Genomic DNA, 16,499 nt, shown 5'->3' with positions numbered 1-16,499 from the left:
AACTTGAACCAGGTTTACTGAAGAACGCAACGCTAGCCCTGCTCTGATGTGCCTAACCAGACTGGCTGAGCAGTACTGGGTAGATGAGGAGGAGAGCAGGATGGAAAGGCAGGGGTACATTTATCCCCTTATGTCTATTTACTCATCACACTGACAGTAAAGGGAAAAACTCCCTGTCATTCTGTTGATCCCAAGATCTGGTGAGCATTCCAGCGCCTGGAATGCTCTTCCCTCTGTGGCTCGCCTGGTTCATCCTGACTCACCCTCCAGCTCTCAGTACATTCCCTTCCCTCCTGGTTAGCCTGACTGTTCCCTAACTAGTTCAAATACCTATTGCATGTTCTCAACATTGGGTATCATTCTTTGAAGCACTTTTGTGATTATCTGATTAATATTTGGGTTCTTCAACGCACCGAAAACCACTTAAGAGTACGGGACATTTTTGTTATGTATTCTGTACATCTGATAGCTATCTGTTACAGTGATAGGGAGGGAAGTTGCTACACTGGGCCCCTGACATGTTACTTGTTCTTGGACACTCTGAGACTAAACTAGATTGTCTAGCCTATCTACCTTTGAGGTAACTGAGCGATAGCCCCTGAGCCTTTTTCTCCATTGCTCCAAGTATGACCACATGTATGCCAGCTTATTAAGCCTCTCATTGGATAAAAAAAAAAGGACTTAAGGTAGAAAAAAAGGCACTTGAGCCAGAGGGTACATGAGAGGCTTCAGATTTACCAGTGATTTTTGCTTTACAGCCAGTGTCTGGCCTGGGCTGGGGCTGGGTAAAGGGAAGACAAGTTCCTCCACTTTTCTTATTGTCTTTCAGGTCAGATAAATTTCACCTCCACCAAGAAGCCTTCCCCGGACCTCCTCTTCTCTACTTTAATGAATTAAATTCACACTACCCTCTTCTTTTCTTAGTGTTTATTGTGATTTGTAACTCAAAAAACAAACAAACAAAACCCACCAAACCCACTTCCAAAGGGCCAAGGTTGACTCATAGGACTCAGTAGAATGGCTCCTGTGAGTTTCCAAGACTGCAGCTCTTTACAGGAGCTGGCACGTGGTCTCTAACTACTGACCTTGTGGTTAGCAGGCCAACGCACAACCACTATGGCACCAGAGAGGGCTCCTGGGCATTTAAAAAATACGCTTAGTTGGCTCAGGGAAGTCCATGATGTCGGGGATTGAGATGTATCTTAAAACCCAGTGTCTAGCATAGAACCTGGCTCATTGTAGATGCTTCATAAATAGTTGTTGAATGAATGAGTACAGGCTTTATAGATAATATTTAGATGTCTGGGAAGGTGAGCAGGGGAAGAGGGGGAAGCTGAAAGGCGCGTGCGCAAAGACAGTCAAGCCCTCTTGTTTCATGCCTTCTAGAGGCTTTCTAGGAAGTGTTTTGTGATCCTGATCTGAACAACAGGACTGCGCATGCCCAAGAGCTAGAGTCTCCATGTGTACCACGGACTCCCACAGTCTTGGGGCATTAAGGGCTGGTTGTTTGAGACGTTCAGCATCTACAGCATCTGAGGAAATGTGGACCAACCAGCCAAGGAGGAGGGAGGAGAAGGTAGTCCAAACCCCTGGCCTGCCTCTCTTTCCTGGGACTCCTGGGGGTCCCCCAGGCTCCGGACTGCTCACTGGGAGGCCTGGCCAGAGCCCACCCCAGTCCCTCAAACCAAGCGAAGGTCTTTCCAGCTAAAGCTTCCCACAGGGGTTTCCTGTCTCCGCGGGAACTCATACTGGATTGAAATGAGCAGCTGGGGCAGCCTGGAAGGGCGGCTGGGAGGCTGGGAGGCAGTGATCAAAGGCTCAGTGTGAGGGGCCAGAGGAGGGAGAGAGCGTGCTGGCACTTGTGTATGCTGACTGTCCCACAAACACAAAGAAATGAGAGGCAGAGATGGGGACAGAGAGTAAAAGACAGGAAGACAGAGACAGAGGAACAGGAGATTCAGGCAGGGAGAGAGAGAGAGAGAGAGAGAGAGAGAGAGAGAGAGAGAGAGAGAGAGAGACTGAGAGATGAACGCTGAGAACGGAGAGAAAAGCAGCAGTAGCGAGATGCAGTGAGAGACTGGAGGTGGGCAAACACAGGCTATGGAAGACAGATGCAAGAAAAAGAGAACAGGTCCAAGACAAAGACAGAGAGGCTGAGAGAGAAGAGGCGCAGCAGAGACTGAGGCGAAGGAAGACTCACATCCATTCATCCAGTCCACATTTACTGAGCACCTGAGCCACCCGGTGCTGTGAATGGCCAGCTCAGTGCAGGCAGACACAAGCTGTAGGAATGGAGATGGAGCCATAAGCACAGACACTGAGATAGAGACCAAGAGAGGGAGAGGCAATGATGCCCAGTGAGATAGAGACCCTGGAAGAATGCAAGGACAGGTAGACAAAAGGCCTGCAGACAGGGAGGGCAGGGCTCTTGGGGTCCAAAGGACAATGAGAGAGAGAGAGAGAGAGAGAGAGAGAGAGAGAGAGAGAGATCCCTTCTCAGCTCTGCCTCCAGTTTTGCTGCCTCAAAGTTCCCCACAGCTGCCCCATCCCCCTCCCTTCTGCCTCCCCTCTTCCTTCCAGCCTCTGGCAGCCCCTCCAGCTCCTCTGCCGGCCCGAGTCAGGATGGAGCTCTGAGGAGACCGGCCTGGGCAAGTGACGAGATTAAAAGAGTCTCTTCTCCACTCGAGGCCAGCTTAAAATCACACCTGGATTCCACCAAGCCCCCAGGAGATATGAAAATGTGTGTGTAGGAAGAGGGGGATAAATGTGTCATTGGAGTTTCCGAAATAGGGTGGGTTCTTCTTCCTTCAGAGGTCTGTATCCCAGCCCCCAAAACACCAAGCCCTCCCTGATATCTTGAGCTGAAAGAGGCAGCCATTTCTAGCAAATGCAGAGCCCTCCCCCACCCCATTTCCTCCCACGTCATCACTGAGCAAATGCTGCAGAGAAGAGGGTGGGCTGGAGAGTCAGTCACCTACCCGCTGGTGCCAGGTCTCTGGGCCTGCGAGAAACGCCAGTCCGTGTTGGGAGGAGCTTGCTGTGGAGAAAACAGAGGGAAAAGAGCTAAGTACCCATGAGGATTCAGAATGTCACCCACCAGAGTCCCTGGAGATGGACTGGAGGGATGGAGAGAGTGGGGCACTGAGAAGCTGCAGGAGGAGGACATGAGTGGGTGTGGGGGAGCAGACACATTTCTAAAGATAAAATACACCCCAGGTCTCAGGAGCCTGAGGTACTGAAGACAAGGGGATATAATGGCATTTCATCTGACCACAGTGAGCAAGCCCTGATTAACGGCCCCTTTCCCCCGCCATTCCCCAACTAGAACATTTGAGCAGAGAGTCAAGTGTGTGTGTGTGGGAGGGGGGTTGCCGAGAATCCCCCCCAACCCAAAATGACAGAAGAATCTTTTAGGGGAGAACTCCAACCCTAGAATGAATTTATTCAGCCCCTCAGCTGGGAACAAAGCATCCTGTGCAGCAAGATGGCTGCTGCTCTGGGTAACCCTTTTGGTGCCAGGTTGTGCAGTAACACAATCAGAGGGCCATCCCTTCCAGGCCCTTGACCCTTAAGGATCCCTTCCCACAGCTAAAAACATTAATTTAGGAGTCCTGCCAGACTTGGTCTTTGCAGGGCATCCAAGCCCCAGGACACCTCTCACCCACAGAACTCAGTGCCAGACAATGGCCTTTGACTAAGGACCAGAGAACAAGGCTGCTCTGTCTGGGACAGAGAAAACTGTTGGGCTGAAGCCCAGTGGAGATCAAGCTCCCACAGCCTCTAAGCAGAGCCAACGCAGTTTCCAGGGCTCCCAAGGAGCTGATCTTAAGCCATGTTCCACCTGGCTAAAGGCATGGGGCTCTGTGGCCAGCCACTTCCACCCCCGCCCCCTCAGTGCTGCTGTCTTTCCAGAGGGTGTGTTCTTCCACCACACACTCTCCAGGAGGAGCACTCCTGGAGTCCAGGAGGAGCCCCTCACTAGTTCTGGGATGTGTTGGTAATTAATTCTCACCCTTAACTCCCAAGGAGCAGAGGAGGGAAATGTGAGCCTCCCCAATGACACCAGGGAGAAGACAGGCCCAGGGCGGCCAAATGAATCACCCTAAGGCTTGCAGGTGACGGTGATGGGGGCAGAGCCCAGAGACCACCACTCAAGGGCTATTGCGGATGACCAGCCCTCAGCCACATCGCATTCTTAGACACAGCAGAAGTGACGTAGAGATGCAAGGATCATGAGAGAGCCCAGAAGAGCTCCCTAAGGATGGCGGGTCCACATTTATTCCGTGAGGGCTGCTCTGAGGAGTCTCAGAAGGGGCCCACCTTGGCCTCATCCTCATAGACAGGAGTCTGTCCCTTCTGTCTTTCAGTTTTACAACTTCCAAGTGCAAAGTTATTCTCGAGTTAAGACTCTTTCTCAGTCACTCTTTCAACTTGAGCTCTGTGAAAGGAGTTATGGGGATATGAATCCCTGTTCAACCACATGCCTGGGAAGAACCCACGAGGTGCGGTGGTTCTCCAAGATGTGTCCTGAGGTGTCTCTCACCCAGCTAACTGAGTCACCAGAATGTCATTGCTGCTTCACTCAGGGAGTGCAGTTACCCAAACGCTCTCGGGGTCCTGGAAACGCACACCCCACGGTCGTGGGCCCTGCCTGCCACCATGCAGAGACTGTGACTCGCCATCCGCCAGAAGAAGGCCCTGTGGGGTCTCTCTTTGCTCACTGCCCAAAAGACCTGAGACCACCGCAGGGTACTTGGTGGTCACGACGGAGCCAACAGCCTATGGGTGGGTCCACAGCCTGGACGGCCCCGGCCCCACTTCTCGCGGAAAGACGGGAGCCGCTGGTGCCTCCAGGGTGCCCAGTGCCCATAGAGGCTTGCCCACTCGCCCCAGGCGCGGCCCCGGTGCCCCGCCGGCCGCAGGGCAGCTCGACTCAGGCTCCCGGGCTGGAGCCCCGGGTCCCGCGGGGTCGGCGGGGTCTCGGGTCACAGTTCTTCCCGCGCTCCGGCGCCACAGCCCTGCGCCCACCAGCCCTGAGAGCGGGCGAGGGGGCCTGGAACGGGACGACGGGCGGGCCGGGGCGTGGGGAGCTGGAAGCCGGAGGGGGAGCCCGGCGTCCGCGGGCGCGGGCTGCGGGGTCTTGTGCAGCCGATCCGGCTAGAGGACAGAGAAGTCACCGCTCCCCGGGGAGCCCTGGGGGAGGAACATCGGCGCCGAAACGGAGCCCCTCAGCGCGCGCCGCCAGCCCGGGACCCCACTTCAGGAGTCGCCGCGGGCGGGGGGCGTGGGACCGGGGGTGAGGGGCGCTCCCTCCCCCAGTGGCCCCGCCCCTCCGAGCACTGGAGCCCAGACCCGACCCAGCCCCCTCGGCCGCCCGCTGAGAGTAGTGGGTCAAGTTCAAGTCCCTGCCGCGGGCCGGCGGCCGCTCCTCCGACGCCGCCCCAGCCCCTCACCTGGCTCCGCTCCAGCAGCGTGTTAGAGCGGGACCGGAAGGCGGCAGGCTCCAGCGCCAGAGTGGAGGGCTGCTGGACGCTGAGGGGCCTGAGAAAGGTGAAGTCACTGCCGTCCGAGGCGGGCGAAAAGCACGTCCTGTAGCAATGGCTCTGCGAGTCTGTGGGCCGCAGGGTCACCTCCATGTACTTGAGCGTGCCGTCTGAGCTCACCTGCAGGTTGGGGCTGGACTGCTTGTAAAAGTCCCGGGAGGGCGAGTCGTGGCGCCCGCAGCACTGCCCCGCATCCCCGTCCCCATCGGCGTGCCCGCGGAGGCACTTGGCAGACAGAAAGGTGAAGGTAACTAAGGACAAGAGACTGATGGTCGCTAGGGCCACAATGAGGTAAAGGGTAAGATCGGAACGCTCGGGCGGGTTAGTGAGGAAGTCGCTGGATTGGGGCATTTCTTCGGGGGCCTCATCCTCCAACGCCAGCAGCACGGTGGCTGTCGAGGAGAGTGAAGGGTCACCATTGTCCCTCACGAGGACCACCACTTGCTGGGTGTCAGAGTCATCCTCCAGTAAGGCCCGGGCCGTGCGCACCTCCCCTGTGTGCGCAGACACGAAGAACAGTCCTGGGGCTGTGGACTGTGGCAACAGGGAATAGGAAAGCCACGCATTGTGGCCCGCATCAGCATCCACAGCGGTCACCTTGGTGACCAAGGAGCCAGGAGGGGCAGAGCGAGGAAGCCGCTGGGGGACTGAGAGCTCCCAACCAGGACGGGGGTGCAGCACAGCTGGGGCGTTATCATTCTGGTCCAGAACAAACACATGCAGGGACGCATTGGCCTGCAGTGGGGGAGAGCCAGCGTCCCGCACACCCACCACAATCTGCAGCATCTGCAGCAGTTCATAGTCAAAGGTATGCTGAGCAAAGACCCGCCCATCCTCAGGGTTGACATACACAAAGGAGGAGGCAGGGGGTCCCTGAACCTGACTCCCTACGATGAAGTAGGTGAGGCGGGCATTATCCCCTGCATCTGGGTCCAAGGCAGCCACGGTGCAAAGGAGGGAGCCTGGGGGCCGGTTTTCTGGGATGTAGGCGGTGTAGAGCTGCTGGGTGAAGCGCGGTGCATTGTCGTTCATGTCTGAAATGTTGAGTCTGAGGGTAAGGTGTGCATGCAGGGGAGGTGAGCCAGCATCACTGGCCCGCAGCTCGATGACGTAGTGTGAAGTAGCCTCCCGGTCCAAGGGTTGGCTGGTTAGCAGTGAGTAGTGGTTCTCAGAAGGCTTAATCTGAAATGGCAGGTCCGGAGAAATATCAAGGCTCACTTCGCCATTTCTACCCGAGTCTCGGTCCCTCACATTAAACAACCCCACAACTGTGCCCACTGATGTGCTCTCCAGGACAGGGTTGACCAAGGAGGCCAAGAGCACCTCTGGGGCATTGTCATTGGCATCCACCACATCGACTTGAATCACACAGTGGCCTTCCATGGCTGGCTGTCCCTGGTCACGAGCTCTTACATGAATTTCATAGAAACTTGAGTCCTCAAAGTCTATGGGCCCTGACACGTGGATTGCTCCACTGTTAGGGTCCAGGTCAAAGAGATTCCGCACTGCCTCCGACGTGTGATCCCCAAACGAGTAGCCTAGTTGGCCATTGGTACCCTCATCTGGATCGGTGGCGTTGAGGCAGAGCAGTAGTGTACCTATTGGTGCATTCTCTGGGAGTCCCACACGCAGAACTGAGGGCTGGAAGGTTGGCGCATTATCGTTGACATCCAGCACTATGACAGAGATAAGGGTGGTCCCTGAGCGGGCTGGGGTGCCCCCATCCACAGCAGTGAGCACCAGCTCATGTCTTGCCTGGGTTTCACGGTCCAGCTGCTGCTCGAGTACTAGTTCGGGGAACAACTTCCCATCTTTTAGGGTCTTCACATGCAGAGAGAAGTGGCTGTTGGGGCTTAGAGTGTAGAAGCTCACGGTATTGGTGCCCACATCTGGATCCTGGGCACTATCCAGAGGGAATCGGGCCCCGGGGGCTGCTGACTCTGAGATGCGCACCTCTCGCTTAGGGGTGGCAAAGCTGGGAGAGTTGTCATTGAGATCCAGGATCTCTACGTCTATGCGGTTTAGTTCCAGAGGGTGTTCAGTCACCACCTGCACTGGCAGCAGGCAGTTGGTGCTGGCTCCACACAGACTCTCGCGGTCAATCTTTTGATTCACTGCCAAAGCACCACTCACCAAGCTCAGGGAAAAATAGCGCCCATTCTCCTCAGAGCCCAACCGCAGTCGGCGGCTGGACAGATCTGTCACCTTTAAGCCTAGATCTTGAGCAACATTCCCCACCAGCGTCCCCGGCTCAGACTCCTCCACCACTGAATAACGCAGCTGCCCAGACGCCCAGCCCCAGCAGCACAAGGACAACATGCACAGCACTTGCCATTTCCCAGGGAGCTGTGGGGGTGTCTTTGGCCCCATGACCCAGAAGTCCCTTCCTGGATAGTGACTCTAGGCTGTCCTGTCTCCAAGGTAGACCCAGGGCTTGTAATGCAGCAGCTCAAATCGCTTATGCCTCCTTCCAGTCTCTTAAAAACTGCTCCGAGGTCTGTCTGCCTGCCTGCCTGCAGCAGTTCTTCTTAGTCACCAAATGGCGGGGGTGGGTAGGGAGGGAGGGGAGTTGAATTGGAGCTGGGGGAGGAGAGGCGGGCAAGAAGAGCAGATCCCCCACCTCAGCTCTGCATCTGATTGGCCAAAAAGTCTGTCTGCTCGCAACCAATTATGAAGTCTCCTTAGCCCTGGAAAGCTTAGGAACAGACACAGCAAGTCTGTGTCACAGGAGCCTCCCCACTCCCTTTGTGCCGCAGGTGGATCAGCCCCCTTGGCAGCAAAGTTTGACAGTTCAGATGGTGCTCAGCAGGGGAGACAAAGTGGTACAAAACTCTTCAGTGTTCTGCCCCAGCAACTTCCTGCACAACTTTTAGAAGGTTCCACTACTGTCCTTGAAGCAACAACAAAATATATCCCTCTGGGAAAGGCCAAACCCATGTGTTCTCTTTCCCTCCCGCATTCTGTCCAACACCGCTGGGGGGAAAGAAAACATTGTTAGGACCCCGAGGTGTTTGGCTCTGTATGACTCCGGCAATGCTTTTTGGAAAATCTCAGTATCAGCTGATGGAAACTCAGCGTTCCCAAGATCCTGGAAACTGTGTACTATGTACTGTGGAATGAGCATCACCATTTTTCAGGTAAGGGAAACATTTCTGGAAATGATCCAGGTCACCCAAGAGAGTGATCAGAGGCTAATTCAAGAGAATCAGACTTAAACTCCAAGAATCAGACTTAAACTCCAAGAGTGACTGTCTCTACGAATTCCCCAACCTCGATCAGTTTTCTGACATTCAGTGGCCTCACTCACAGTTTGTCTCCAAAGAGGTCATTCCTACCCACCTCAAATCTGCTGCATCCTGGACTTGGAGCCCTGAAGACTTGGACCAAACTGCCTCTGCGACACTCAGGCAAAGTCAGTGCCTTTCCACGCCCGAGTCTCGCTCTCGCTTTTTCTTTTTTGTCTTCTCGGCTGTGTTTCAAGCAGAGAGTTCCCTTCACAGTACATTTGGGAATGTTAGCTCTTATAGGTGTGAATACTCTTACCTCCCCCAATCCATTGGGAAATGGCAACCTGAAGTCAAGATACTCCAGAACCTGCCCCCTTCATTCATAGGAAAAGCAAAGGAAGCAGCCATCTTGGTTTAGGAGATTGCCTGGTGCAGCAAAGCCTTGAGCATGATTGCTTTCCATGTGCCCGGGTGCCAGCAGCATGCTTCCACAACAGCCTGACATTTAGTCTCCCGTGACTTTCTCTTCTTACTCTTGGATATGACCACAACCCACCCCAAGTACTAATCTGTGACAACTCCCTGGCTAATTCACCAAAACGCTTCTAGAGCACGGCATCTACCACATAGTTACCACCCACAAAAATGGTGACATCACTGTGGGCTCTTACAGAGAAGCCAATACTCTCCGGGGCACAGCCCAGCCATGTGCCTGCATTGGAACAGCCCTCAGGTGTTGGCCGCGCCTGCGAAGGTCTCACCTCTAGCCCATAGAGAAGATCAGAGGGTGGGCAGCTTGGGCGAACAGGCTCCCCTGCCATAGGTGCACTGGGTGACTTCACCATCATGAAGCTATCGCTCCGAGTGGGTGCAGAAGCCAGGGGTGTACAGCCATGGGAGTGACCGCCCACATCAACAAACTTGATAGGATCATCGGACCCTAGCTGAATTCGGAGGATCCCATTGGAAGGAGGAAGCCCCTCCCTCCTTCGAGATCGGGTGAGACAGGCACAAGTGCCAGCAGGAAAGCAGGTCACTCCGCATGCAGCCCCACGCAGACACTTGGAGAGTAGTGCCACGAAGAAGCCAAAGGAGACAAAGCAAATTGCCACAAGAGACACAGCCAAGTAGAGGGTCAGGCGGGATTCTCCTTCCCTTGGAGCTGAAGATTCTCGGAGATCAGGGACAACAGGATGAGTATCTTCCTCCAGGGACACTAGGAGCGTAACAGAGGTAGAGAGTGGTGGGTTACCACTGTCCTTCACCACAATGACCAGCTTCTGTGGTGGGAGATCAGCTGGGATGGGAACAGCTGTCCGCACCTCTCCAGCATAGCGAGAGACTGCAAACAGGCTGGGATCTGGGGCCTCCAGGAGCTGATAGGAAACCCAAGCATTGTAACCCGAATCCAAGTCCACAGCCGTCACCTTTGTGACGAGGTGTCCAGCACCCACTGATGGAGGCAGTGCCTGGGGACATAAGGAGCCAGGCCGGGCCCTAGGGCGGAGCACAGCTGGAGCATTGTCGTTGAGGTCCAGCACAAAGAGGCGAACCGTGACGGTGCTGCTAAGGGGTGGGTTACCCCGGTCTCGGGCCTGTACCTCAAACTGTAGTGTCTGAGTTTGCTCATAGTCAAAGGAGCGAGTAGCATGTACAGCTCCGGTCTGGGGGTTCAGAGAGATGAAAGAAGACGCCGACACATCTCGGTTTCTAGGCTCCAGGAGAGAGTAGGAGATGAGCGCATTCAAGCCAGAGTCTGGGTCAGAGGCCGCAAGGGAGCAAAGCAGGTCCCCTGGGCGATTGTTCTCGGGGACAAACACCTCATGAGACCTTTGGAAGAAAGAGGGCGGGTTATCGTTCACATCTGAAATGTTGAGGAAAATCGTCCTGTGGGTACTCAAAGGAGGGTTCCCAGCATCAGAAGCAGTGACCATGATGTCATAGCTGGATTTAGCCTCTCGGTCCAAAGTTCCAGCAGTCACCAGAGAAAACTGGTTTCTGAAAGCAGACTTGAGGGCGAATGGCAAGTGGTCGGGAATTCGGAGGCTGACATCGCCATTTGACCCCGAGTCAGGGTCCTGCACGCTGATAAGTGCTACCACAGTGCCGGGTTCTGCGTTCTCTGGGAGGGTCCCAAGTTCGGAGGTCACTGTGATGTGGGGGGCGTTGTCGTTTACATCCAGGAGATCCACCCGAAGGCTGCAGTGTTGTTCCATGGCTGGAGAACCTCCATCTCGAGCCCGCACATCAAATTCGTAGTAATTCTCGCTCTCAAAATCTAGGGGCCCCTGAAGGGTAAGCTTGCCAGTGGTGGGGTGCAAGCTAAAGAGGTTTCTCACCCGATCAGGGGTGTGACCACTGAAAGAAAAGGTGACGTTACCGCTGGGACCCAGGTCCGGGTCAGAGGCATTGAGCTGCATGAGCACCATGCCGGCCGGAGCGCTCTCCAAAACGCTGATCCTGTAGCTCGATTGCTGGAAGGCCGGGGCGTTGTCGTTCACGTCCAGCACCGAGACCCGCAGCTCCGCTGTGCCCGACCTCGGGGGATTCCCGCCATCCACAGCAGTCAGCACCAGGCGGTAGTCCGATTGCTTCTCCCTATCCAAGGGCTTCTCCAGGAGCAGCTCTGGGACCAGGCTGCCGTCGCTGCGCTTCTTGACATCCAGGGCGAAGTGTTCGTTGGAGCTCAGCCTATAGCTGCTGATGGAGTTACTGCCCACATCTGCATCCTGAGCCTTTTCCAAGGGGAAACGCTGTCCTGGAGGAGCTGCCTCCCCAATTTCCAAGTCCAGTTGCTGCCGAGGAAATCGGGGGGCGTGATCATTCACATCGACGATTTCTACCTCCGCTCGGTACATCTCCAAAGGCCCTTCCGTTACAAGCTCCAGAGGCACGATGCAGCTGGCACTCAGCCCACACAGTGCCTCTCGATCCAGTGGACTCTTGATGAGCAGGGCCCCACTGTCCAAATCCACACGGAAGTGCCTTTGGTTCACCTCTCCAGCGACCTGCAGCCTCCGAGCAGACAGACTCTCTGGATCCAGCAGGAAATCTTGGGCGACATTCCCTACAAAAGTCCCTTCCTGTGACTCCTCTGGGACTGGGTAGCGGATCTGCCCACAAACATAGCCCAGGTGGCAAAAGAGGAACAAAAGGGTAGCTCCCCGCCAGGTTTCTGCCCAGCTTCTCACCTTGCGGAGCATTGCTGCCTCCCGCCAGCTGTCTACCTAGAGCTGGCGAGCCCGAAGACGCCGACCCGCCCCAAGCGGCCACAGCAGCCCGAGACACCTATCTCCTTTGCCCGCGCCAGCTCTGGCGCGGCTCGGCCGGCGCCGCAAGGGTTACGCGCCGTTTTTTGCTGGTGGCGGGGTAGATTTGTCTGCCTTTCACCATCCGATTGGCAGACAGCGGTTCCTAGGCTCAGCCAATAGGCTGAGCAGAGAACGTCCCAATAGCGGCAGGGTTAATGCGTCGCAGCATTGGGGGAGTGGGGGGGGGGGGGAGGAAAGAAAAAGAAAAGAAAATCCTGTATTTTCTCCTTCCTCCCGCCTAACGGCGTTTCTTTTCACGGGTTATCACCTTTGTGGAGATGTAGTCAACATACAGGTTTTTGTTTTTGCCCCCCCCCAACAGACCAAATGCCCCGCCCCCTTTTGGTTAGGCAAGCACTACAGATGAGCCTTAGCAACCAGCAGCCCAGAGAGCCAGTAGCCATTTGAGACTGGACACTATTCAAGGCGGCGTTGTCAGCAACCAATATTCTGAGCGGGGAGCTTCACTCTCAATCTACCTGTACTAGAGCAGCAGCTACTTAGAAGCCCTGCCATATACTCAAATCTCTGGCTCTCCGCAGCATATTCAGAAGCGCATCCATCTCTTTGCAAACACGGTTTACCCAGTAACGCAGACCATACAACTGATGCAGGACACGTTTTAATCGTAACAGGCGGCACAGTGGATACCAAGCCTCTCTTAGTCAAACACTTGCTAGTAATATATTACAACGCCATTCATTGATTTCCAAGACCATACAGAAGCAGATGAAGTGAGGTAGAGGAAGTCAGGAGAGGGAGATGGTCCAAATCAGTAAAGAATCAGGGTGTCTGGAAGGCGTTAAGGGTTGGATCTCATTACCTGGCAGAATGCTAATGTTCACAGATTTAACAACTTCCTTGATTGGGATCTGCTACCAACAGGATTGTGCCTACAACCCCCCTTTCTTTGACACCACAGCAGCTTGATATGTTGTTAATTACCAACAGAGACCTTTTTAAAAGTGTAAGCTTTTCACTTAGCCCCATGGGGCTTTTTGGAACTGGAGTCTTGAACTCACCCCACCCCCACTCCCTATCAGAGCCTTCCAGGAGACTGGCACAAACCCAGAAAACAGCTCATTTCACACGGTAGGCACTTGCAAGCTGCCATCTGAACACACCAGAACACAGGACAAGAGCAATCTGGACATGAGGATTCTGAACGCATCCACATCCTCACCTATGTTAAACCAGTCTGTGAAAGCAGCAGAAAAACCGAGGGCTCTTATCTTCCCCAGAATCCCCCACCATTGCATGTCCTCAGGAATATCCTTTAGCGAGCGCAAGGCCACAACCAGCCAACTGGTCTCAGAGGGGGTAGGTCTGCTTTTCTGTGTTCTTTTCACAAAATCCCTACACCTCCCTCCATGGAAATGATGGAGGTATAAATCAGCCAACTGACAGCAGTTTAGTCACCATCCAATTACCTGAGTCAAAATTTTGGAGAAACCTTTGACTCATTCATGCCTCTCTTTCAATCTCTACCTGTGTCAATCAGCAAGCTCTGATGGTTTTACTGCAGTCGGCACCCTCCCGTAGACACCTCCCTGGGTTGGCTGAATCTCCTCAAATATTGCAGTAGCCTCCTGTTATCTTTGTTCCCCGCCCCCAATTTCCAGTCTAGTTCAATCATGGCTGTCAGAGAACTCTCTAACACGTGCGCGCGCGCGCGCACACACACACACACACAAACTGATGACATCATATTGTATCAGTTAAAAATTGTGCAGTGACAATCATCTATACAGAATAAAATAAATTCTTAACATGGCTTAACGGCTATTCTGCCTGTTTGTTCCACCTCATCTCCTACATAGATAGCACACTCATTTTAGGGTTCACCAGCAATGAAATAACATGATTCCTTTGAATGAAATTTTGTGTAATGCCTTTTTTCCTGCCCTCCCCGCCTTCTTTCTTTAAAAAAAAAACCATTGTATTTGGGTTTGTATAACTTATCACAATCCGTACACCCATCCATTGTGTTAAGCACATTTGTACATTTGTTGACCTCATCATTCTAAAAACATTTAGTTTCTTCTTGAGCCCTTGGTATCAACTCATCATTTTCCCCTCCCTCCCCGTGTCTCTTCCCTCATGAACCCTTGATCATTTATAAATGATTATTTTGTCATGTCTTACACTGTCCAACATCTCCCTTCACTCACTTCTTTGTTGTCCGACCCCTAGGGAGGGGGTTATATGTAGATCCTTGTAAACCATTCCTCCTTTCTACCCTCTCTTCCCACCACCTCCCAGTATTGCCACTCTCACTACTGGTCCTGAGGGGTTCATCTGCCTTGGATTTCCTGTGTTTCCAGTTCCTATCCGTACCATTGTACATCCTCTGGTCTAGCCGGATTTGTAAGATAGAAGTGGGATCATGATAGTGCGGCGGGGGAGGAAGCATTTAGGAACTAGAGGAAAGTTGTATGTTTCATCATTGCTACACTGCACCCTGACTGGCTCATCTCCTCCTCACGACCCTTCTGTAAGGGGATGTCCAGTTGCCTACTGATGGGCTTTGGGTTCCCAATCTACAATCCCCCTAATTCACAATGATATGATTTTTCTGTCCTTTGATGCCTGATACCTGATCCCTTCCACACCTTGTGATCACACAGGCTGGTGCGCTTCTTCCATGTGGTCTTTGTTGCTTCTGAGCTAGATGGCCGCTTGTTTACCTTCAAGTCTTTAAGACCCCAGGGCTATATCTTTTGAAAGCCAGCCACCATCAGCTTTCTTCACCACATTTGCTTATACACCCACTTTGTCTTCAGTGACCACTTTGTCTTTAGCAATAGTGTTGGGAAGGTGAGCATCATGGAATGCCAGTTTAATAGAACAAAGTATTCTTGCATTGAAGGAGTACTTGAGTGGAGGCCCAATGTCCATCTGCTACCTTAATACTAAACCTATGCACATAGATCTAGTTCACCATCCTCATATATTAATATATTTACATATGTACATGCCTGTATTTAGACCTCTAGAAATGCCTCCTAGTTCTTTCCTCTATTTCCTTTTACTTTCCTCTTGTCCCACTTTCTCCTTTGCTATTTGACAAATTGCTACTTATCCTTAATTATTGAGTTCAAGCATCACCACTTCTGTAAAGTCTTCCCTGATTGCCCCAGTTTGGTGTTTCCTGCTCATTGTTTCCATTGCTGCCTGTATATGCAGACCTCGATTACAATTTATTTTGTGCATGTTTGTTTCCCTCCTCTGGCACACTGTGTATCATGATGCCATGAACAGGTGTCATTTTATCTTTTATAAGTGTCCAGCATAGTATCTGATACACAAGGATGCTCAATAAATGGCAAATTGTTGATATTATAATTTATTGGTTCCACAAACATGTATCCCATACTTGCCATGTAAAGGCACTTATTTATAGGCCTTTACTCTTTCACTCTTTCAACAACTTCACAAAGTCAGTACTACCTTTGTTTGATAAATGAGGAAACGAGTCTGGAGAGATTAAACGACTCGTCTAGAACTGTACAACTAATATGTGCAGTCTTCGTCCCTCGTTCCTAGTCAGGCAACAAGTAAAGCCCTTTTCTACAATCTCTTAAATGAATTTTCCTATCAGTTTGTCACTCCTGTAACCATACGTTGACCCTCTCTCTACCGATGTTCTTTAATATTCAGGCACTGGACCTCTTACAGGCCTCAATTCCTTATATTGGCAACTTCATACCAGAATAAACAGGCTGTTTGCTAGACTCAAACCACGATAAACTCTTACTCCTACATGAGGGGGCTTTAAAAATTGTGAGGGAAATGGAATTGAAAGATAATAAAGGCCTCTCGCATATCCCAGACTTGACACTTTTATGCCAACAGTATGATTCTCCCATCTCTAGATTTTCAAAAGTCTTATTGCGATATAATTGATATGCCATAGACTCCACTCATTTACAGTGTATAATTAAAGTTCTTTTTAGTATATTCAGAACTGTGAAACCACCACTAAAGTCTAATTATAGAATATGCTTTTCACTCCAACATGAAACTCCATGTCCATTACCCTGTTGCCCGAGTGCTGGAAGTTTTGAAAGGAAGTTTTTTTTTCTTTTGGATAATTGAAATGCCATCCTATATCTTCTCTAAAATACTCTTCTAGTGCAATTCTATAGAATGCTCTAAGGTTGGCAAATGGCATTATAATGTTCTTTAAACTGGGCCTTCCTTGTTCAATAAAACTGAGTACCAGGGCAACACTTTGTTTCAGAAACAGGATAATGGCTAGGTTAGAAGGTTCTGGGACGATCATTTTCACACTTATCTCACACTGGAATCCTCTGGGAATCTCCAGAGGTTATTCATGTGTGTGTCCCATACACAGCGATCACACTTAATCGGCCTGGGTTGTGGCCTAGGCATCAGAATTGTTAGAAGATCCCTAG

General features: G+C 52.3%; 1 protein-coding gene across 22 annotated transcripts in view; it reads right to left on the bottom strand.

Moving 5' to 3' along the window:
* The window catches only part of LOC142439393 (protocadherin gamma-A10), a 211,041-nt gene that overhangs the window by 21,405 nt on the left and 173,137 nt on the right, over positions 1–16,499 (bottom strand). For all 22 annotated transcript variants that reach the window (XM_075541727.1, XM_075541725.1, XM_075541719.1 and 19 more), the window contains exon 2: positions 2,979–3,037. In XM_075541727.1, the coding sequence (XP_075397842.1) occupies positions 2,979–3,037 (59 nt within the window). The remainder of the gene's footprint in view (positions 1–2,978; positions 3,038–16,499) is intronic.

The sequence above is a fragment of the Tenrec ecaudatus genome, chromosome 2 (genome assembly GCF_050624435.1).
Source record: "Tenrec ecaudatus isolate mTenEca1 chromosome 2, mTenEca1.hap1, whole genome shotgun sequence".
Classification (NCBI taxonomy): Eukaryota; Metazoa; Chordata; class Mammalia; order Afrosoricida; family Tenrecidae; genus Tenrec; species Tenrec ecaudatus.
Note: the sequence above shows the minus strand (reverse complement) of the source record. Positions and strands in the feature narration are given on the sequence as shown.